Below are 25,553 nucleotides of genomic sequence, written 5' to 3'. Positions count from 1 at the left end.
ACTTTTCATCACCTGTGAGCAACTGATCCAAGATGGGTATATTCAAATGCCGAATGAGCAAGGATAAACAGACTGCCACTTGTTGTTCGTTGTTGGCTGCTGACAATGTATGGGGTATCCACTTGCTTAACTTGTATTACTTCCCTATCCCATGCAAGTTCAGAGGAAACATGGAACGTCCCTGCAAGTTCATCATACGTCAGACCACTGCTCTCCTCGATGGCTGCTTTCAGGGCCTCGTCATCCAATATATATGGTCGTCCAAAAGGCTCACATCTCCCGTTCGGAATTTCTAGAATCAATGCCTAGCGGCGTTCGTTCACGACATTCTCCCGAAACGCGTGAATATGCGGCGACTTGATACGGCAGCTGACAGGCCCACCACACGCGAAGAAGCTACTTCGATATCTCCATTTCTCTTCCACACTGAACAAGCTATGACTGCTGTGAGTGCGAAACGTGAATGTATTACTGGAGGTCGATTGTCAGACTAACTTGATTGTCGTATGATTAATGCGACGTCAATATAGGCAAGAACTTTTTTGGTTACCTTGTAGTTCGACTCGCACTGATTTTTATAATAAAAATACTTACCAATACTGCACCTTCTACTTCTAACAGATCAAAGGTTTCCCTGATTGACTGAGGCTGCAACAGCTCCAGATACCCAAGGTAATTCTCAATTTTTGGCAGTAGATAATGCTCAATAGCCTCACTTCCTAACTCTATGAGTATCATTAAGGCACCATAATGCGTTACAGGAGGTAGATCCCAATTTGTTAAGTTTTTAACTAAGCTTTCCAGAATATCCATTTGAAGTCTTACTTCTGTTGGACACCATCTCACAATTACCTACAAATGTATTAACAAGAGTAAGAATAATGATACAAACAATAATCAATAACACACTCCTATTTGTGAAAATTGTAGCATCACTGCATTCAAACTAAGATTTGTACGGCATAAAATCATGAGAACGATTACAATTTCAGCGATAATAAGATTGGGTGGATCATGCAGGGCCCTCGGTTCGATGCTTGAATTACTACGCGAGGGAGTAGGTACGTTGACCTCAGGTAGCGGAGCGTGAACAAGCGAACATAAAAATGTGTGCGGAAACATCACTATGCCTCAATAACATCAAAGGAAGCAATATAAACAGACTAATGCGTCCGATCGGTTTACAGGAAACTGGCTTCTCGTACTATGAATTGGTATATGTATAGGGCATTTCGCCACAACACTGATTTTGTGTGGAAGCAATGGATATAAGGGAAGCGCAAGTAGCAATGATCTGGCAGTAAATTAGTATTGTTTCCAGACCACGGGATAACAAGACATTTTGTCCGCATGGCTGTGACGACATGTAAAATGTTTTAACAATGTGGACTTGTCTGAACACTGTACTGGATGTGAACTTGTCAGTGCGTCGGCATCTGGTGAACACAGGGTAGCCACCACGCATGACTTGCATCTGTATCAATTACTCCATAATTACAAATCCCCAAGGTTAGAATGGAAGCGTGTGCACCGTAGCTGCCGTGTTGATGGACCTCAAATGCCGCTCCAATTCATCCCACAGATGTTCCACGGGGTTCAAATCAGGCGATTGAGCAGACCACTGGAGTCGTTACACATTGTTCTCGTCATACCACGACATAACATTGGCAGCTTTATGGCAAGGGGCATTATCATCTTGATAGTAACATAGGTCCATTTCAAAGAATTTCCACAAAGTGGGAAGCACTGAATTGTCCAAAATGTCCAGATAATTTGCACTCGTCATCTTACCAGGCACAACAAGCGAGCCTAGGCCGACCCAACAAAATGCACCCCACACCATTACACCACCATCACCAAATTTCAGTGTTGGTACAATGCAGTCTGGTAAGAAGCGTTCCCCAGGTTATCACCACATCCATACCCGACCATCTGATATGAAACACGTGTAGCATGATTCACCACTCCATAACACATGTTTCCATTGATCTAGGGTCCAATTTCGATGAACCTTACACCATGCCAACCTACTGGTCATGTTCGTTGGAGTGATGTGTGACTTGTAGGCAGCTGCTCTACCATGGAAACCAAGTGCATGCAGTTCTGTTCTGACAGTGTTCAGCGAAACTGATGTGCCCGATGCAGTGTGGAACTCGTGCTGAATGACAGATGCAGTTTGACGGCAATTACCGGATACCATTCGTTTCAAAACTCTCCGGTCCCTGTCCATCAATTTATTGGGTCATCCGGGCCGTTTAGGGATACTGATGACACCGTGACGTTTCCGTTTCAGGATTACATCACCCACCATTGATTTTGGGTGGCGTAATTGGGCATTAAAGACACGATTCGACAAACTTACAATATGACAGCCGACGATGACTCCCCTATCGAGCTCACTAAGTTCTTGTTATGTGCGTCATTCTCAGTCAAACTGACTCCTTGCATGACGCACGATAACTGATAATGCCTTCTGCATCGAAACAAATGACTCGTGTCGTGCAAGTTGCTCTGGATTCCTTACGGCGATGTCCTAGCAGACTGACCGGTGACTTTTTGATTGAAATTTTGTGCAACATTATCGATTGTGAAATTTGATGTTTTCGCCTACAATCTTCTTCTTTTTTTCCTTCTTTTTACTACACTTTCAAGACGAGATGTTCTGTCTTGAAAATACCTTTGTTTACTACAATATACACTTACCAGAAAATAGCAAAAACATCACGCAACACTAGAAACAATACACTACATGCTCTTTCGATGTGAAGAGAATTAGACAGAAAGCAAAACTGAAACAACGAAAGTTAACTATGAAGCTTCCAGCTTGATGCCATATTGCAGTACAAAGTCACATGATAGTGTTGCCAGGTTGCACGTGGAAGGAAGAAAAGGTTGAAAGAGACGGGTAGGGGAGGAAGACACAACTAATCAAACGGATTAGTCAGTAAGAGTACAGGAAATCAGGGTGGAAAAAAATCATGATTTTTTTAAAAAAAATCATTTTTGTTGATTATTTTTATTTAAATCGATTTTTTTTTATTTAAATCAAATCTTTCTCCTCGTATAATACAAGTCGCGAACTGAAGAAAAAGCATTAGGAATTAGTATTAAATGCTAATTATGCCATTTAAGTGAAAATACTGGGGTTGAATTTTGAATTATCTCCAATCGTTAACCTATATCAATCCCAAGTAATCTTCTTAACCCTTTTAAATTATGGCTCTTTTTAAAGGTAAATTATGGACTTTCACAGTCAAGCAGCTACAGCATCATCCATATTTATCCTAGGATCATGGTACATACATCACTCTCTTGAGAATAGAACAGCTTTTGAAGCGGTAACATTCACATTTCCCTATCATGTTCCTGAAGAGGGAAATTTTGAGAAAAATCGGCATTTCTTTTTACCTTTTTTTAAATTTTGATCCCCTCTGAATTCCCCTGTGTTAACGCACAGATCTCAAAATCAACTGGGAAATACTAAGGGTGTACTAAATGTGTGTACAAAATTTCAAGCTTCTATCTTGAGTAGTAAGGGCGAGGAAATTATTTAACAGTGAGCTAAGAACATTCCCAAATGCCCCAGATGACCCGGATGTAATATAAAAATTTCCTCAGAAATCGCTATTTATCCTAGGATCATGATTTGTACATTATTCTCTTCAGAATAAAACAAATTTTCAAATGGTACCCTTTAAATGTTTCCATCATGTATCTGGGGCGGGTAAATCACGAAAAAAGGAATCTTCTGTTAAAAGAATCTTTTTTTTTAAAAAAAAAAATACCTCTGTGGACCTCTCCCCCTGTTTTAAGGCAGAGATCTGAAACAAATCTGAAAAATACTGAAGGGGGTGCACTGAGTAAATGTGCAAAATTTCAATCTTGTAGGTGCAAAAGTATTCTAAGCCTGCGAAAAATAATATTCCCCAAATACCTCAAATTCCCGTATAAAACAGGATCTCAGGTAACAGTTTCCTGAGACATCCCTATTTATCCTAGGAGCATAGTATGTACATCATTTTCTTCAAAATAGAACAGAATTTCAAACGGTCCATTCATATGTCTCCATCTGAGGCGGGAAAATCACGAAAAAAGCAATTTTTGTTAAAAATATCCTTTTTTAAAACATTTTTGCCCCTCTGGACCCCGCTGTTTCCACGCAGAGATCTGAAAACATCTGAAAATTGTTAAGGGATGCACTGAATGAGTGTGCAAAATTTCAGTCTTCTGAATACAAAATGTAACCTGCCAAAATAATAATAATAATAATAATAATAATAATAATAATAATAATAATAATAATAATAATAATAATAATAATCATAACAAAAAATATCTTTTTAAATTTATGATGTCATCACACACTAAGCCTCAACGCAGAAAGGCGTGAAAGCATATGTAACGTGTTCTAAATGCCTCTAGTCTTGAAGAAAACGAAGTAAAAATGAAGATCGAATAATGAAGATTCTATCTTATCACCTAAAAATAGGTGATATAATTTAAAAGGCTAAGCATTAAGGAAAAAGTACAGCAATGTTTATCAAAATGACACTTTTTTTCACAAAAGTTACTGATATTTGGCAGGGGCCTATTTTTAAAAACTCAGAACTAGCTTGCGACATGAAATACATAAATTTCGCCTAAAACTTTTTTTTTTTTTTTTTGTTTGAGAGGGGATAGGAACAAATAAATAGACACGCACAAAAAGGAATTTTCGTCTTAAATGTTGATGGTGATTTCCCCGTTGAAATAGTTAACGATTTTAAAACCCAAACCCAATGTTACGAAAAGAAGAAAGCAGGATTGCTCTCTTACCTGTTCAAAACGGGATTTTCCCTCATCATCCTCTGCATGACACTTGTTTTCATACTATACTGTACATTTGAGTCTCATTGTATTATGATTATTAACTTCCATAATCGAAATAACAGAACAGAAACGGGATTTTACTTATTTTCACTTTAAATTAATTTATTTCGGAATTTGATTTAAATCAACGATTTTTATTAAAAAAATCAAGCGATTTAAATCTTGATTTATATCGTGATTTAAATCAGACTGATTTAAATCAATCCACCCTGCAGGAAATGAATTCACATATTTTTTACATACTTATACGATAAGAAACATACTATAAGAAAATAGGCTGCAGTGTATGGGTAATATATTGAAGAGGTTTATTCTTATGTTACGACATGTAAGTTAGATGAATGGGAAGTTCTGAATTTGTGTGGCCAAGAACTTTGTCAATAATTGCAAAATACTATAATATCTATTGTGTGACCACTTTACACACTGCACACCATTCCTATTCATCAATTTATGAATCTTGTAACACACGGACTTGTCTGATGGCCATGGCGTTTCGAGAACTCTAGTGCCATCATTTGTAACCGTCAAAACAGTTTTTGTTTTATGTTCCTACGAGAATTGCTTACTTCGATAATACGTATTACAGATGGCAAGTCAGAACGAAAGGTTTAAATTTATTTTATGCTTTTCTCAGTTTCATTCAAACAATATCCGTGTGTATTTTGATTTCCCATATTAAAGAGTTAGAAACTTTGTGTATATAGACCATACAACGCAACCAATGCTTTTATTAGAATTAATTTGATACCTCCTACTTCGCAGTAAATGAGTTTTCGGGAACAATGTTGTTGAGTCCATACAAACGAGGGACAGCTGGAGGTAATAATAGTAAAGATGATGCAGAATTCACCTTTATGTTTTTGTTATCTTTCCGTACCTCCAACTTCTCCTCGTAAGAGTATCAGATGACAAGCCAGATTTCTTGTGAGAAAGACACGTTCCTTGCATGATGTGTCACGGTACATAACTGTCCCATCCACTATAACAATCTTCTACTTTGTCTCCGACAAATGTTTTTCGTAGTTTGCGACAGTTCGTCTTACGTTCAGTACTGTAACAAGAAAGATTATGAACCCAGGCTTTATGCACGAATCCAAACCAAGACAGTGAAGAAAGACGTGGTTGAAGTGAACTCCGACAGATTTAATCTCAGCCATGTTACACAGAGGTCATGGAGTCTGATCTGCCAGTCGACGAATTCCACGAAGCATCTCAGTCAATACTTTTGCTACTGGCCTCGAGCAGGCCCCTTCTTGTTGAATGTTTGTATATGTGTCTCAATTATGCTTGTCTTGCCACGATATCTTTGGGTATGGTCCTTCCAATAGTAAAATCACTTTCCCGATTCTGTTTTACTGTACCGTTGAATGAAAAATATGCGTGAAGAGCGATAATAACAGCTCACTTTCAGCTACATTTCACTAACACCAAAGATACTCCGGCACGTCGAAGCTGACACTGATAACGACGCCGGTTTCATGGCTCCGTTTAACTACATAAGTGAAAGCAGCGTTTCCAAATCGGTCGGATATAAACAGTTAACTTTCTCTGTAATTAGTAATCTCATTTCAGAATGGGACAGGCTCAGCACTCTATTTTTGCCTTTAAGTATAGAAGCTAACTTTTACCGCATAAAAGGAGAAAATAAATAAAATAAAATAATGGAAAAGCAGTAGTTCAGAAAATAATCCGAAGGAAATAACCTGTACAACGAAATATCACAGATCTTCTCCAAACTTCGCGACGCACTACACAGGTAACGAAGTTTGGTTTCTAATATAAATTAAAATGCTGAAATGCACACCTTAATGTACTACCTGCTGTAAAATTGATTATGAATAAGTTATATTACAATAAAAAGAAATGAAGAACTTTGAGAAAACGCACGCAATCTTAAGTACCACAAGCTCACACTAAGACAATCCTTTGCACTAAATATGTTAGTGCTCTACCAATGGAGTTCACTACTCACATGACTAGATGTACATCCCTGATACTCTCAACAAATTTAAAAGAAAGAAATAGGCATACCTTTCTCAGTACCTGTGCACCGTATCTCCTCAAATAGTAATCATCAAAACACTGGCCATTTACATCTGTAGAGTTCATAGTACAATACAACAAAGACGACAGAAATCTGTGAACCTGAAAAATTAAATTACTCTCTTAGTACATATACATACATACATACATACACAGGATGTTTCTAACTAAATATCGCTTACAACGCTTGGAAGGTGATTCTACTCATTAAAAAAAAAAAAAAAAAATCCAGTGAACACATCTTCAAAACTGCTTCGTTTCGGAGATACAGGCTGCCGAAAGCGTAGAAAAATTAATTTTGTAGTCGTGTATTTCAACTGAAGCTGCAGCGATTCAGAGAGACATGGAACGCTCTCTGTCCAAATACGCCTATTTCAGGAAAGTGCAATGGAGGGAGAAGGGATTCCCGGATATAACGTTAGGGAAATGTGTTTTCAAAGAAACTTACTATATTTACAAAGAGAGACTGAACTTAATTTAAACAGAGGCGACATATAATAATTTGTAGGATTTTTTATAGGATTGAACGCTAAATCACGTTCGGTAAAGAGATCAAAAAGGGTGATAGAACGTAGAATTAAAGAAAATTACTATATTCACAAAGAGAGACTGAACTTAATTTAGACAGAGGCGACATACAATAATTTGTAGAATTTTTTCCGTTTTTTTTATCACGCATTTCCGCCGATTGAACAGAAATACTAGAACAGTGATCAGTAGGAGATGAACAACATGTTTTAACTTTTGTCTGACGAGAGTTTTTTACTCGATATTTTGTATTCCTTTTTAATGTTTTAATCCAATTCACTCTTTCCAACTGCTAAACTGATGAAAATCGTAATTTCCGAAACCGCTTCTTAGAATTTTTGGTCTGCGGCGAGTACTAAGCTTTTTATTTATATTTCTTTCTAAATCACCGCTCGCAATACACAGTGATACAACATCATCTACTTTCTTAACTTAGTATTTTTCCAATAGCCATAACTGTGTACACCAATTTATTTATTTGACAGTATAATAATAACAACAGTATACACAAGTTACAATTTGATAAAAAAGCTTTCAAAGGAACGATAAAGTCCTAATTTCACTAAACGGGAAATACAACTAAGGGAACTAAATTTAAATGTTTATAAACTATTAGCTTTAACTGAGAAATACATCTAAATACTTATAAATGACGAAATTTTCAATGAGGATCCCCAACCTTCGTCAGTGACTTATTTTTTGTACATAAACACACACGCTGCTATTTTAATCATATCATGGCTTCTATTACATAAGAGAAAAAGTCCATATAGTTAAACTTACGTGTAACATTCTGAAAACAAAACATATCAATTATACCATGATGGACAATTTGTAACTAATATAATAACTTCAAATAAACTAATGTTCCTGTTTAAATCACTTATTGTGGTTTCAGTTGTGTTGTGAGAAACTTTCCTATCAGTAAAGTTATTCCTGTCGGTAAAATTTTGAAAAATCCTAAATAATAAAACAAAAAACAGGCTACTGACGAAGATAGATTTTCATTGAAAATTCGTCATTAACAAATATTTCGTTGCATTCATGAGTTTTATTTAATAGGTATAGGAAATAGCAAAAATTGTTCCCTTCCCTACCACAAAAAGAGAGAAAAAACAAAAAGGTTTTCGCTTTTAGGAATAACAAGTAGAAGAAAAGGGAATTATTAAACAAAATATACTCACACTCATTGATGCCTTCAGATCTATATAAACATTCTGTGTTAAAGAATCAGCTACTTGCAATAGTCTAAACAATTGTACTTCTCCAGGCTGAAACTTCCGTAGTCCCATTGCTATGGCATTTAGAATAAATGGTGCTATCGCACTGATCTTATTATTGGTTTTCAAGTCATTGATCACAATCTGCAAATATAAGTTGGTTTTTTGAGTTACTATTTAAGAAACATAAATACAAGACATTTACTTTTAAACTAAAAATACTTTAAAATAAAAACATCGTGTTCCTGTGTAGCCTAACCATCAATGTACGAGTCCGCAAGCTCTGAGAAACAAGTGCACCTGCCCAGAAACAATGCGAAAGAGGGATCTCAACAACCCTAAACATAGGTGAGTTTCTTCTGAATATGTAGTAGTTAGTGGTATGACAACTGAAGAAAGAAGAAGGAAGTTGAAGGAAGGAACAATTCATTCTAAGTCTGAAGTTTGCTTCAAATAGTAGAGTGGATATATTTTTATAGTATAATCAAATAAAAAGGAGACTTCACTGAGGGTTGAATAACAGCCCAGACACCACCACTTCGAGCTGGTTAGCGTTGTGTCAATAGTCCCGCGAGCAAGGTAATAGAACACCTGCAAGGAAGTTGCTAATCCCATTTTTAATTTCTCCTACACTGTTAATTTTTAATAACATTATGATTTGTTGCAAATTTAGTGTAATAATAATAATGTTACCAATTTTTCGCATAAGCCAATTACTTGGTTATGTAGTGATTTGACTAGTTTATATATAGTGATACTACTGATCAATTTTCTAAGTACTGATCAATCTAAGTCCAATTCAGGGTACTTAGAGGATTAATAACGCTGAACTAAAATCATCAAATTCAAAGTTACGATGACAATGATGGCACCATTCAGTAGCATACATAATGAAATATAAATAAATAATAATAAAACAGGTAAATTGGTAAATTTGTTTGGTCACATAACCAGGAAAAAACACATCTTACTCATTACAAATTATTTTGTTTCTAATCATTAAAGGAATGAGTAGAAAATGAGAGGGAAGATTCCTATTTGGGGGACGGGCTAAAGGTGCCATGAAAATCCTTTCGAACAGCCCCGCACTTGATGCCAATGTTTACAAGTTGGCATGCTGTTTCAGGTTGTCTACCAAAAGAACAAAACCACAAATACTGACTTTTTTATCTTTATTTTTTATCAATCTCTATTTAGAAAAATTGGAAATTAGCAATTAACCACTTTAATATTTTTACAGAACAACTTCACATAAACATAAATCTTAACCATAACTCAATAAATACTTTTTAAGCTTTTCTTCAATACCATCATTTCTGAGTCAACAGTTTCAATGGCTTCATTTTTTGCAACCATTAGTGCTCTTTCCCTTCCTTCCAAGACTTTTAGGTCATATGCTATTTTATTTTGCTCTTTCTGCTTCCCAGCTTGTAGTATTTTTTCTCTTTCAGTGCTTCTCTTCATGATGAATTTCTAGCTCTGTATCATAGATTTTTATATGTTTAGTTTTGGAAGATTACAAGTTGTTTCAACAGCCACCTACAATGGCCACTGAGCAATTAAAAAGTTTTCTAATATATTTTCTACTAAACATCCTCTATTTACTGAAAAATCCTTATTCAACAGCAGCTTTTCCATGAAACATTGTAAGGAGAAGATGGTAAATGTTATCAAGGCTTTATTCGATACCTTTCTTTCTTCACAGTACTCAATAAGAAATCATTAAGTCTCAGTTTATTATGGTCAACTTCCAGGAGTCTTTTACTGATGTTTCGCAACGACAAACGTAGTGCCGCTTGAAGGTTTGATTTTTAGTTTAGCATAACTTTCAGCAGCGAGGCTATACGAAACTTGGACCTGCCCACCGAAAATCGAACCCGGAATCTGCTCATAATGTCACATACTTTTTGAATTGAGCTCCTCAAGAGTTGCAGTAAACATGAACAGTTTTCCAAAGATTCACTACCCATAATTTCTGGTGAGACGCATGAAGCACCACGGACAGTTCTGCACTTTATTTTAAAGAACTCCTGTGACACCTTTGTAAACAGTGTAAGAAGAAACTTCTTACAATAAATAAATAAATAAATAAAAATTAAAGAAAATGTTACAGGGCGCACTTCATTAAAACCGAACTTTATTATCAGGCTTAGCAACACTTTGAATAAAGATAAACAATCTTCGTGAATTGTCATAGTGCAAATTGACTCAACAACTTTTCATACTTTTTAATAATTGCTCAAATAGTATTGGAAACATTGTAAGATGGTGATGTGGATTTGAAAGCAACGTAGTTCTTACTGTACGCAATAGTGTTTCTAATATTAATTTAAAATGTATTTAGTCTACTCGCTAATGTGTGAAAACTCAATTTATATTGTGGAACGTGAAGGAATAGAATTCCAGTTGGAAGAGGAAGACAGCACTATATATGTACTATATATCAGCAACTCAACAAATAATTCAAGATGGACGCGTTGATGATGATGTCAGTGTGACATCGAAATTATCATGATTAAATACAACACAAATACGCTAAGGTATCTGATTTTATTAACTCTTACAATCATCTTTAAGATGAGCAACCTGAAGTTCTATAGACCTTTTAGACCAGAAGATGCATTAAATCCAAATCAAGATGCTTTAACAACATTTTTAGTGTCTGATATATCAACAGCAAATGGTTTCATACGATTATATATACACATATATTGTCCATTGTAAATTTTTAAATGAAGTGATCTGCAATGTTTCGAAAAGCAACATACAGTTCCTTGTTAAAGCCGTTTGTCTGCAAAGATACTAGGAATGATTATAGTTTCATAGCAACTATACGCAAACTGAAGAAAGTTTGTCGTCTAAAGCATGTCTTATTTTATCAGTTTTTGATTTGCTTTCAGGTGCTTCCACGTATTTCTTTAGCGGCAAAATAATTTCCAGGGTTTTCTTAATAAGACTTGAACTTTAAACTCACCTGATTACGGTGGTTCAGTAGTGGAACGCTTACCTCTGGTGTGTAAAGTCCCTGGTTTAATCTCCGGACGAGTAAGTCTGTGGCTTGTGAGTTTTCTCCCACTTTCTCATTCTACCAATGTTTCCATTATCATTCACTTGCTTAGTACGTCGTCCCACTTAGCTTAACAAGCATAATCATGGGATGTTAAACTCAGAGATTTCATTTCATTTCATTTTTCACCATTTATTTTTTCCCTGAATTTCTTGACTGTAGATGCCCTGGTTTTAAATTGATATATAGCTTCCAAAAACCGTCCCGAACAAATTTAGATCATTTACGATTGTTGGTTTACCAAAAAATAGATTTCACTTCTACTACTACGGTCTATAGCACTATCTTTTCCGCAGTTTTAAATGTGTGAAATTAATCTACTGAATGAGTGAAAAAGGGGGCCTTACCCCCATACAATTCGTGCAAAAAGTAAATTAGAAACTTTACGAGATTCGATAAAACCGTGAAACATTTTTCTTTAAAAAAAAAATGCCTGTTAATCTGTTAATCATATATACAGGGTGATTCAGCAGGAATGTCACAATTTGTGAGGTGATTCTACATGTGAAAATAAACCGAAAACGTCCTATGAACATGTGTCCGATTTTCGATCGTTAAAGAACCGGAGCGGGTTGAAGACTAAACACATCTATGAATGATTATAAAGACAAGTGTGAATATTACTTACCGAAATGCTGTGCAGGCGCTGTGGACAGAAAAAGGTGGAGCAAATGACTGATCCATCCTACAAGAGGTGTGGAGCCTGTGTTCCTGCCAAATCGTATGACAGCCCAACATACTTACATTTTCTGACAGAAGACCTACCTGTACTTTTTGGAAGACGTAACATTAGAGCAACGACGGCAAAGGTACCTGCAACATGACGGAGCACCGATTCACTGTACCAGACAAGTATCCCAGTATCTGAGTATCTGAATAACACATATCCTCTACGGTGGATTGGCCGTGGCGGACTCATTAACTGGTCTCCCAGATCACCCAACCTAACTCCATTAGACTTCTGTTTATAGGACTAGTTAAAGGGGGATGTGTACGCTACGAAGTTGAATACATGTGAAGAATTTGTCGCTCGTATCAGCGACGCTGCTGCCCTCATTAAAGCCCACCAAGATGATGTTTAATGTGCAACATAACACAACCTCCAACGCGTTGACAAGTGCACCGAGATGAGTGGAGGACTTTTTGAACACCTTTTGTAGGATGGATCAGTCAACTGTCTCACCATTATTCTGTCCACCAAAGCGCCATTCTTCAATCCGCTCCAATTCCGTAACGATCGAAAGTCGGACACATGTTCATAGGACGTTTTCGGTTTATTTTCACATGCAGAATCACCTCACAAATTATGTGACATTACTGCTGAATACCCTGTATATCTGCTACAGTTGGTTTTTATTCGTCTCATGATTTTTGTAACATGCAGAAAATTTTATACCTGAGCAGGATTTTATAGAAAGGCAAGAACATCATTGCAAATGTAACACAAGTCGCATAAGGAATCACCATATACGATCTGTTAATTTATGACGAAGAAAGTGTAACATACCCTGTTTGTTACAGACAAGTTAATAGGCTCAATGTAAATTTTGGATTATATTACTCATATTATTATCGTATTTTTATAATAGCGCAATTCAAAGCTTTCCTATGTTTATTATTCTTTCGCAACAATTGCGTTGTTATGCAGATTTTGTTGTGTTTGGACGGTGGCTTTCGTGGTAAACTGCTCTTGAGTCTGTTTTGCCAATGTTATTCTTCTTCTTCTCTTTGAGTTGCACAGAGTAGGAGAATATACAGGCATAAGGGAAGTACGGAATGAGGCCAGTCTCTAACGTTGATTTAGAGTTCGAATTAATGTTGTAGTTTTCTTTCTTTTCTATATTTTATTCATTCAGGTCTTGTATTTTGTGTAAACTATCTTTATTTCATTCAACCAAGCGCAGGTAAAGACTTCACCGAAATTTCCGTCAGAAAGAATGAGAGAGGAGCGACGCGGACTGCTTTTATATACACTGTGTACTTCACCTACACCAGATTGAACTTGTTATTGTGTCTTCTTTCCTTGGTGAAAGAAATTCAATTATTTGAAGTGTTAAGACTCATCCTGTCATTCTATTATATTTAACATGATTCTCGAAGGAATCATGCTACTGAAAGTAATGTTATTCGTCCAGTGTTGTTGGTGAGAGGCGGATGATTCTAATGTCAAGAGGGTAAGCCAGCTGAGCACATGGTGATTCCTTTGTACTTCGGATTTATGCAGCGATAATGGCAATTTTCCCTCTCTTGTAGCTGCATTCCAGGTAATGTGATGAACTTTAAGTCTATCTACGGTGACTGTTCTGCATTGGAAACATCGAAGTGAAGTGAATTTAAATTTCTTTATTGGAAATATCGAATCTTGAAACCAGAACTCGTGGGAAGTTAATTGATATATTTAGTTCAGTTAAATTATTATGGAACAAGATTGTGCTAAATGAAACTATTATTCCTTCTTGAGAGCTACAGTGGTCTATCAGAGTTGAGATAAACGGAAATAAAGTACTGTCGTTCTCTATATGTGCAAAATAATATTTGTGGGTACTAAAATGTATAGCTTACAACCGTATTTCACACACGACACGATGTCCGAGTAAAGAGTTCCTATGGGAGGAACCTTGTCCCAGGGGGGCCTGGCCTGTGCACGGCCTCGAACAGTCCTAGTCAGCCCTCTCATCATGTAAGTCACACGTTGTGTTAATCTCTCTCTCTCTCTCTCTCTCTCTCTCTCTCTCTCTCTCTGCTGTGACGTCTATTAAGTCTTGTGTTGAACCGAATTATCAGTTTATTACTTACTGTTAAAAGCTCCAATTTAAGTAAAGTTTCGTATATCATAGATTGATGGTATTTACCAGTGCTCATCGCTGTCTGTAATATGTTCATATGGCTGGATTGGTAAGGTTGCCAAGTTACAGGTGTTGTTCTTAAATAGAGTTTACACGTTTTCCAGAAGTTTTGTCCGCCTGTGGGTTATTCTCTGTTAAGAGTAAATAGACTTAACGTTGTCCTCTTATTGAATTTATAGACATTCTAAGCTACGTTAAGTCCATTCGCTATCTGTCAGTTAACTGTCTGTCTATATATATATTTTCTCATCCATCCATCCAACGTCTACCCAGTCAATACATATATATCTCATCCAATCGTCGTCTACTAAGTGTACTATATATCATCTTGTCCATCGTCTACCAAATGTAGATTGTCCACCTACTGTTTACTGTCTATATTGTCCGTCCAACTTGTCCGCCCGGAAGGGAACATTATTATCAATATTCAAGTCACTAGTTGCTGTGTCGGCCCGGTTGAATGTTCGGCTGTACACGTTATTATCTAAGTTGTTACGGCGTATTGAGCTATGTGAAGTGTGTGAACAGGAGTTCGATCATGCTGAAGTGGTGATTGAGATTTCAGGTGTATAATATTTGACTTCGTTATCATTATGACATTAAAGTTAGTAGTAAAGTGCGCCCATGGTTGGAGCTGCCGAGCGGGGATGTTCAGTAAATATTCCCTCCGTTCCTTCGTTGGTTGTTGACTTCGGCACCTGAACTGAGCCAGGAAGCGGTAACACTTCTTTCAGCTGGCGCTCGCTCAGGCGAGAATTACTCTGTTCTTGTTATTGCGCCGTACATATGATGAGTAATGTGAAGTTCTTAGTGTTTATTCAATTTTCCTGTGACTAAAATACAAGTGTTTCTCTTAAGCGGCGTGACGAAGTGTCAAGTAACTTTTTCTAACACTTACAGTACAATCTACTCCAAACTATTGGCTTACTGACAGTTCTGTTATGAAAATTGAATGATGGAAGTCTGATAATGGTTTGTATTGTAAACAAATTTGGTGTGAAACTGACAGGCAGAATCCTAGTTGTATTCTTTTGATTTTTTCTTTTTTTCTTTTCTGATGTCCATATGTTATCTTATATGTCAAGGCACCTTACTCTGATTGTAATATTTGGGTTTAACTACAGCGATGGAGTAGTAAGAATTGAAGTATTGTTAATAAACTATATCTAGAAATGATTTTTTTTCTTCGAAGTACTTAAGACAAATCAAGGTAAAATATAAATATATACATATATTTAAGGTAAAGCTTTATTAAAAAGGGTGAACTAACTGGAGCTAGTACTCTTTTCTCTAATCTACATCCGCTGGAGGTAAGTTTCTGGTTCTTCGTTTTCTTTTTCCGTTGCGCATAGAATTCCCTTCTTGGTTCCTTTCGAGGTTGCCAGGACGTCGAATCAGGGATCAAGAAGGTGAGTTCAAGGGAGGCAGTCGTTACGTATTGGCAATAGTCAAGCCTTCCCTTGGACTAGGTCATAGATTGTAGTAAGTTACACGTTATCAGAACAAACTGAAATGCAAATGTTATTCATGTTTCTGACTCTATCAAGTGTACTAAATAACATGTCGAAAATTGACCAAATTTACAACAGTTGAACCCTGCCACTTTGGTTCATCTTTGATTAATCACAGCAGTTCTATAGACATCGGGCCGAGTGTAACTTGACTTTTACGATTTTCATGTTCGATATCAAAATAGTAGACAGATATCTGCTAATGGGGACTATAGGACACATGTCATATCCATAAATAAATAAATAAACAATACTCCTACCTCTATGTCCCGTGACTAATTTTCTTTTACTCGTGAATATCAGTCCGCTTAAGAGTCTTCATCCCGGCGAAATTAAAATACAGCTAATTTTACAGTAATTATGTGATATCCTCAAATAGATAAAAGATAATCGAAATGTGGAACAAGAGCGCCCTAGACAATATTATTTTACATGAGATACCGTTATCACGACTCACTTATCTGCTTTCGATGTCGAGCCATTTTGAAAATCGGCATTTATTTTCGCGTTTCTAAACGGCTGAAAACGGAAAGCCACTAGTTCACTTGTGATAACGGTACCTTACGCAAAATAATATTGTCTAGGGTGCTCTTGTTTCATATTTCAATTATCTTTTATCTATTTGAAGATATCACATAATTACTGTGAAATTAGCGGTATTTTAATTTCGCCAGGATGAAGACTCTTAACAAGTAATACACCAGTAATTGTTTTTCAGACGATCCTGTATTCTTAAAATTTTCCAGGCTAACGACTTTCAACAATTATTATTTAAACAAGAATTTTAGGAATGATCCAAAAAATACATCAAAAGATTGCGATCTTGGCCAATAATTACTTTTTGGATCAGGGCCACAAAATTTTTGAACGGCTCCTAAATCGAGTTGTATTTTTTACGGAATAAGCACATCATACTGAGTTAAGTGATAGTTTGGGGGTTTGGCTACACTACATGTAGTTCTCCAGATATAAAGCGTAGAAGAAATTTTTGATTGAATATAATGAATCTTTTGATCCAAAATTGGATCAGGTGCCACAAGATTTTTGAATGGTCCCTAAATCGAGTTTTCATATTTCTTAAGGAATAAGTACATCATATTGAGTTAAGTGATAGTTTGGGTTTGGCTACACTATATGTAGTTCTCCAGATATAAAGCCTACAAGAAAACTTTTGACTGAAATATAATGGATCTTTTGATTCAAAAAATTGGTGCCAAGAACAGGTCACAGAGCGAACCTGTATTATTCACGAATAAAAGAAAATTCACAGGATACAGGGGTAGGTCTGTTATTTATTAAAAGGAAGAGTGAAAGTGACAATAAATGATATAACACGATAAAGAAACAATGACGTGATAACTGAGTAACAAATATTTTCGCGTACAACGACTCTGAAATATTTCCACTGCTCTTGAACTATTAAACTATTCAAACAAATGGAATCCTGCAATTAATTAATTAAAATACAAAATGAAAGTAAGCAAAGCGAATAAAGTATTACACTCAGATCTAATTATAATGTGGTGTTCGGTTTAAAAGCAAGTTTTCACGAAGTGGCATTTTCAATTTTGGCAAATAGAAATCTACCTCAAGATTTTAAGCAGGATAAACTTAAAAAACTAGTACACAATTTAGATCAATTTCCTTCGTTATAGCAATATAATATAGTATTTATCGACATTTTAATGCTATGAAATAGATTAATAGAAGGTAATAGAACTAAATATCTTACTAACATATGACATGGAAGTGTTAATAAGATGCTTTCATCAGTATAATTAACGTATTTCTCATGTATAATTCATTGAAAAGTCTGACAGTAGAGGGGAGAAAAACGGGAATGGAAGCAAATGCGAAAAAAATGAAATTATATAATACCTACAAATGAATTTGCAATAAGAAGAAAAAGGCTTCCCCATCGTTCAGTGGATACCATACATGGTCTCGGCTTCGACTCCAATTAGATTTCATGTTAAACTGTTGGTCCCAGTCTCATATCGCTTTGGTGCTGAAATGAAACGTTACACTCCAAACAACTGTTTCACAAAGTGGCAAATTAAAATACTTAAAGAACTGTAAGCTCAGTATATTTAACAACACAAAATTATAACAGATAATAAGTGTGCTTTTCTTCCTTCTTTCCGCTCTGCAATTCAAATACACATTTTCACCAAAGACTGGTGATAGCATAGGGTCAGAGCGGAATATGGGCTGCGTTAATGAAAATAAAGTTTTCATAAAGTGAGAGATAAATTCTGACCAAAGCATATACTATTTAATAAATAATATTGTTACAGTTTCGGCAAACTGACATTGCCTTCATCAGATACATTATCTGATGGCAAAGATGAAGGCAAAGATACTTTGCCGAAACTGTATTATTATTTATTAAATAGTATATGCTTTGGTCAGAAATTGTCTTTTCTTTTATCTTATACAAGAAGTTCCAAAGCTAGAATGAGTGGTGTTCAAGTAAAAGTTTTCAATAACTGATAAAAGGTGAGCCAGATCTGGTGGTTCATATATAAATGTGCAATCACTGAATATTTTATTTCTTATTTGGCTACTCTGGTTATCACATAACATCACATTCATGAATATGAATTACGATTAACCTCTAAATGACTCCAACAATACAACTGCATTGCATTCTGTAATTTTTGTTACAAAAAAATCGAAATAATGCACTGTAATAAGAGGTGAGACAGGGACCATTATCTAACAAAAGAATCTTTAAAATACACTATATTTTTAACTGATTATAATTAAATTATTCTTTAAATAATTGAAGTGTGAGTTTCACATACGGGATTTTGCACAATTAGTGTTCTGATGAACTCTGTTCCGTAAATAAATATTTTTAAAAACAATTGATATAATTACAAACAAGAATTACTAGATTTGTGAAATTGTACAATCCGCGGCAAAAAACCTGCAACATGAGGATGTAAGTTTATTGTGAAACTACGCCTAACAGCACAAGGAATGAACATAACTTCTAAGTAGAACGAATCACGCCAGGATAAACCTCGGCCTCCTCCTGTGCACACTTATTTTGGAGCAAAAGACTTCGTCATTTCACAATAAACTTATATACTCATGTTGCAGGTTTTTTGCCGCGGATTGTACAAATGCGACAATTAGGTCATTATTTTCAACAGGAGAAACTGTATTGGGAAGAAAATTAGATTTATTTGGGAAAAGGAGAACAAAATTACGTCTCTTTTTAACCATAGTGTCAACTGAAACACTTTCGTAATAAATTGAGGATAATAATTGATAAAGGTAAGCATTTCATTTTCATTATTAAATGCTCTTCCTTATGTTTAATCTTAAAAACTACAATAGCGCCTACGATTACTTTTTTGCTATCCGGGGTAGCTACAAAAATTACGGGTAAGGTATTCCCTGATTCTTCCCGGTTTCCCAGTTTTTTATCATTTTTTTTTTTATTTTGCCTGATAAGTAGTTAGACATAGACTTTCCCATGTTGATAGAAAAGACCAAGAAAACATGACAACGATGATAAATATGTAGTATATGTTTTTCCTAAAAACAAATACAATGTATTTTATTTTGAAATTACACAATTTATATAATAAAAATTCCCGCACAAATCAAAAAAATTAAACATCTTCCCTGAAACTTGAATCTGTAACTTCAGCCACATGATCAAAGTTTCGCCACATAAGAAGGAAAAAATTTACAGTAAAATAATCAACGAGAAAGGGTGGATGTACATAAAAGCGGCTGCGATAGATTAACAACTTATCTTTAGAAAACAAAATCAGTCGTACTTTCTAATTCATTTTACTTCTCTGAATTCTTCATTCTAAAATCAAATTTCAAAAAAAAAAAAAAAAAAAAAAAAAAAAAAAAAAAAAAAAAAATCGAATCTGAATGCTGCATTTCCTCATTAATACTGCGCATATCTTCCATTATTTTAATCTTCTTAGCTGCAAGCTTGTTTAGAATGATCTTTATTTTCTAATCTTCAGCTTCTTTTTGTTTCTTTTCCTCTTCCTCTCGTCGTTGATTTGTTGCTTCTACAAAACGAATACGAGCAATTTGTGCATAACGACTCACCGATTTCCATATGGATAGTTTTTCAAAGTCACCAGAAAAAGCCACTGAATCATACGTCAGTCTAAAGCCTGTTCTTTTAAATTATCTGCTACACATTGTGCATTCATTGAAATACACTTCACAACACATAAAATGGCGCAGAACATAATTAATAAATCAAACTGAACTACATACGGAACTATAAGACTATGATCCACATGCGGAAGCAGAGGCATTACATGCTATTTTGTCACATTAAAGCTGCATTTTCCCAGCAATCTCATTGTCTAAGACCATAAGTTTGAATACTTTGGACAGCGTGCATTGACGTACAGACGTTTTCAAATTATTACTCACGCTCGCAAACGGCAAAGCTGATGTTGCAGTCCTAATTTCGGAGTTCTAGAACATCTAATTTAAGGATTAAACCACCAATACATGATCCTTCATTTGTTTACTGTACAGCTGAAGTGGAGATATCACCGTTGAACGGCAGATGGCATTAGTAGGGGGAGGAGAGTTCTGAAAGTGGTGTTTCAGTTGTAGACAGCTATTGTGGTTTCTATCAACAACTGAAGTCTGAAGTATTGTGATTGCAGTCGTAGGCAGTTACGACATTCAAAGCGTTCAACAGTTCGAATGGGCCAGTTTAAAGTGATCATGACGTGTTTTGTGTACTAATCTTTTATTCTATGAAGTCCTGTAATCGCGAAATAACAGGAGAAGCCAGAGACATTTCTCTGCGTAAAATGGAAGTTACCAAAACATTTCTGGCGGAAGGAATATATACACAACAACAAATTGTTAGTAGAGTTGGGGTTGGGCAAAAATTGTGAGTAGAATCTCTGAAGCAATGAACAAGAAATGAAATGAAATCTTTAAGTTTTACGTCCCACGGTTATGCCGGTTAGGCTAAAGGAGGCGGTGATTATGAGAGATGAGTGAAACGGTGGAATAAAGAAAGTGAGAGGAAACGGGAGAACCCCGAGAAAACCCACGAGCACGGTGTTTGTCCACCACAAAGTCCACACGGTGCGAGCTGGGGTCGAACCAGGGACCCCAAGCACCGGAGGTGAACGCTCTACCACTGAGCCACCGTGCCCCCTGCAATGAACAAGAAACAAATGTATCAGCAAAATTGGATTAGGAAGTGTGGGCGAAAACCAAAGCTATCGCTAAGAGGTATCAGAAAACTAAAAACATTGGCACTGGGAAACAGAAACGCAACTTCTAAAGACTTAAGCGTAAAAATGACTGAGTGTGATGCAGACATTTTGCCTGAAAGTGTTCGAATTATTCTTTGGGCTGACGAAATAAAACCACGCAGGCCGTGACAAAATTCTTTGGGGACAACGACATAAATATTCTTCCGCGGCCGGGCAATAGTCCTGATATGAACCCGATTGAAAACCTTTGGAGCTTCATGAAGGAAAAGCTAAAGAAGAAACACATTACAACCAAACATCAATTGATCGAGGAGATCAACAGTTGGTGGTATCATAATATTGAATTGAAGGCAAAATGTGCTAAACTCGTACATAGCATGCCACATAGGATAAAAGACTTAATAAAAAATAAAGGGATTTCATACAAAATATTAATCTTTGTGTGAGAGATCATTTTCTTGTAAATATTCCATTTAATTTTTGTTTCCAATTTGGATATACACACTGTATAGTAATTATATTTCAATGTCACGCACAGGTTTGTTTTATTGATATTGAAAAGCATATGCCACACCCAGTAGAAATTAGGACCGAGTTACAAAGCAGTAATTTGGACTAAGTTCGAACGTGTTTTCTCACGTAATATTGTAAGGACAGTAAAATATTCTGAAACTGAATGTTGAATCTAATAATTTGAACACGTCTGTACGTCATTATACTTTGAATACACCATACTTGTCCTTTCGTAATGATATCCTCTACCAACAATCCTTGTCAACAACTTTGCTTTGTCCACCAACTAGAAATCCATTTGCATCATAGAAAAGGAAATGAAATGAAATTTTTGAGTTTTACGTCCTACGGTTATGCCGGTTAGGCTAAAGGAGACGGTGATGATAAGTAATGAATGAAATGGTGGAATGAAGAAGGTGGAAGGATACGGGAGAACCCCGAGAAAACCCACCCCACCACAAAGTTCACTTGGCGGGGGCTGGGATCGAACCCGGGACCCCAAGCACCAGAGGTGAACGCTCTACCACTGAGCCACCGCGGCCCTCATTTGCATCATAGAATCCACATTTCAGCATAGATGAGCTACAAACAGAATGACACTCAGAAGGTGCAGACTTGTTTCCTTGATTTACGAAGGCACTGATACTGAAAAGGGAGACGGGTGATTAAGGCCTGAATGATAATGGAAGAATTGGTGGAAAGAGATTGTAGAAGGAAACAGAAGTACTCCGAGAAAATCCACGGATACGATGTTGTTCACCACAAACTTACTTGACCGTGGATCGAACCAGAGACCCTATGCACCAGAAGTAAGCGCTCTATTACTGAGCCATTGTGACCCCCTTCCCCTCCCCCCAGGTACTGATATTGAGATGGACACAACCATCTGTATATGCTTTTTAAACGCCTGCAGTCCCATGTCCCTTACCGAAAAAACGATCGGCAAATGTTGAGGCAAGTAAAACATTTGTCACGTGGCACATTCCAAATCCACGATTATGAATTATATCTAACAACCAGGTAAGGATTGAATATGGTCTCGGAATATTTGGAAAACTAACGTGCTTGTTATCTGCATAGAAACACTGAATACAACGAACACCGAAATACAGTTTATCACTTTCGATCCTGGCTCTGTGACTTGAACCACTACACCAAATCGGCAGTTATAGTGAAAAAAAAAAAAAAAAAAAAAAAAAAACCGCAATTAAAAATATTAGGTAGTGAGTACCACGAGACGAAGGACATTGGTATGCAAATTCTCTTTACTTTTACTTCTTATATTTGGAACTTTTGTAACCAGATATTTTGGGCATGCACTGTTATTATTTAAATGTGATCCAATTTATTAAATGACTCCAATGCAATCAGAAGCAAGATGTCTCAGCTCTTGTTTGTATATAAGACTGCACATTTCTCATGTATCTCATAGTGTCTGATGAAGCCAAAATGTTAGTTGGCGAAACTGTAACACGTATGTAGTTTTTTATGTGAATATATTGTTTTGCTCAGCAAATAGTTTGTTTGTGTTTAAAAACTCCAATGCATGTTCGACTGCGGATGGTCAATCAAGAATAATTACGGAAAACAGGTCTACAGCCAATCTCTCTAATCTTCTCCTTTTTATATTGTTTATTTTTTCAACAATAAAATTGTTACTATATTTTCGTTAGAAATTAACCTTTTTGATGTATAAGACAAAATTAATCATTTAAACATACACTATTAGCGGACTATTCGATACATCTTCATATTCTCTATGTATAAAAGACATATCAATCCCTTTAACTTCAGAATGAGTTTATTGACTGGAATGCACAAGAATATATATATTTGAGTGCTATGCAAAAGAATATATTCTCTCTACGCCAAAAACAACGAAAGGTATTAGTACCCATATTCACTAGCAAATGTACAACATAATATAGCAACAAACGAACCTGTAACAGAACATCCGAGTTTCCGCAAATGATTTTCGTAATCTGTTTAAAATACGATACCAATTCGGGCGGCATTTTTGGATTTTCTGCTTCCTGTGGCTGAGTGGAACACTTCTGCTCACCTTCAGTTGGAGGGTTAACTGTTTCCTGAGGAGGATCAGGAATAATCCACATTCCTGTAAGAAAATAACTAGTTCAAGTAATGAATCAAAATCTTAACGTATATAGAATCATATCTCATTTCATCTACAGTAAAAATATCAACCAGAAGCAATGGATGAACACGTGACTTCTGAATAATAATAATAAACAAGTGTCAGGAGGACTTTTAAACGCAATAAAGTTTACAATAAAACGTTAAAGTGATTATGTTATCCCTGTATGTCGTAAAAAAATCGAGGACACCTCTCATTACTATACATTGAAAGTTGTGTTACCGTAATTAAATTTCTTTTCTGAATAAATGATTTATTGCAGTTCAATGCACTGACAAAGTGCGTAAGATTACTTTTAATTTACAGAAAACTACACTGAAATCCATCTTTTTATTCTAAGCTACCAGGAAAGAAATATTTTCTAAATACAGCTATATTTCAACGTAACCATACGTACGCATTTCATAACTGCTACAATTTAATTTTAGAGATTAACTTATTTCGCAATCTGTAGTCTCTCTGCAACCTTTTAATTTGTATATACTTCGCAAATATAAAATAAACGCACAAATACCTCTAATACTTTGCAAAATAAACCCAGTTTAGAATGCTCCAAGAGCATTGCCAGAACGAACTTGAAAGGAATTAATTTTTTTTATTAACTTCTACAGGCTTTTTACCAATTGTTCTATATACTTTATTATTCTACTCATTAAACAATTCTTGTAATATATCTATTTATTTATAATTTCCATGAGTAGTAAATTTTTTCCACGTTCAAGAGTTTTGTTAAAACGTTCTACGATACGCTGTTTTACGAAGACACATGCTCAAAATGGACGACTCAAAAAATAAATAAATAAATAAAAATTAAAATTAAAAAATCGCAAAGTATCATATCTCTACGACTTCCGGTTCCCGAGATAAGGCTCCTTAAGTTTCCCGAAATCGGAACATTTTGCCCATATCTCGGGAACGGTAAGAGTGACGAGAAAAATTCCGTCACTTCTTTGAGATGGTTTTTGATGCTCTGTCGAATGGAGAGCTCAGAATTGATAAATTCGCAAATAATAAACACACACACACATATATATATACATATAGACACAGAAAATTCAGTAATAACTTTTTAAGTTCGCTAATAAATAATAATAAAAACAGTTGACCAGTTAATCCTCTTGTTCAGAATTCGGAATCTTTAAGAGTTAAGATTTGCACGCAGCCTGGTGATAGTATTTTAAATACGTACGTCCTAGTCTACCTCCTACCTTAAATACATCCCATTTCTTTTATTGTTACACCTTTCAGTGCGAAGTAGGTTTTAGACTGTACTTGAAATTTTGAATAAACGAAAGCTTATTAAATTAAGACACTTCTAAGATTAAGACCTACCCTTGATAAAATATTTAGATTCTTCATAAGGTATTTTATCAGTTAAAGCTGCAGCTATTAAATCCACTTCATCTTCCTCTACAACGAACACATTCGCTTCTTTAACGAACGTAAATTTCATATCTTCATTCAATGAATAACCATATGCCTGAGGTACTTCAGACCAATGAAATGCATGATTAACGTCAGCAGTCGTCAAATTCTTCCGCTTGCTATGTCGCATAAAAACACAACT

General features: G+C 35.8%; 1 protein-coding gene across 1 annotated transcript in view; it reads right to left on the bottom strand.

The window, feature by feature from the left end:
* LOC145660659 (TAF6-like RNA polymerase II p300/CBP-associated factor-associated factor 65 kDa subunit 6L) overlaps nt 1–25,553 on the bottom strand; it is a 65,219-nt gene extending 39,666 nt beyond the window's left edge. The window contains exons 1-5 of the mRNA XM_081725974.1: nt 25,319–25,553; nt 23,772–23,947; nt 8,628–8,807; nt 6,904–7,017; nt 595–852 (exon numbers count right to left, since the gene is read on the bottom strand). Coding sequence (XP_081582100.1) covers nt 595–852; nt 6,904–7,017; nt 8,628–8,807; nt 23,772–23,947; nt 25,319–25,541 — 951 coding nt within the window. The 5' untranslated portion in view covers nt 25,542–25,553. The remainder of the gene's footprint in view (nt 1–594; nt 853–6,903; nt 7,018–8,627; nt 8,808–23,771; nt 23,948–25,318) is intronic.

This window comes from Thermobia domestica, chromosome 9 (assembly GCF_964235325.1).
Source record: "Thermobia domestica chromosome 9, izTheDome1.hap1.1, whole genome shotgun sequence".
In the NCBI taxonomy this organism is placed as follows: domain Eukaryota; kingdom Metazoa; phylum Arthropoda; class Insecta; order Zygentoma; family Lepismatidae; genus Thermobia; species Thermobia domestica.
Note: the sequence above shows the minus strand (reverse complement) of the source record. Positions and strands in the feature narration are given on the sequence as shown.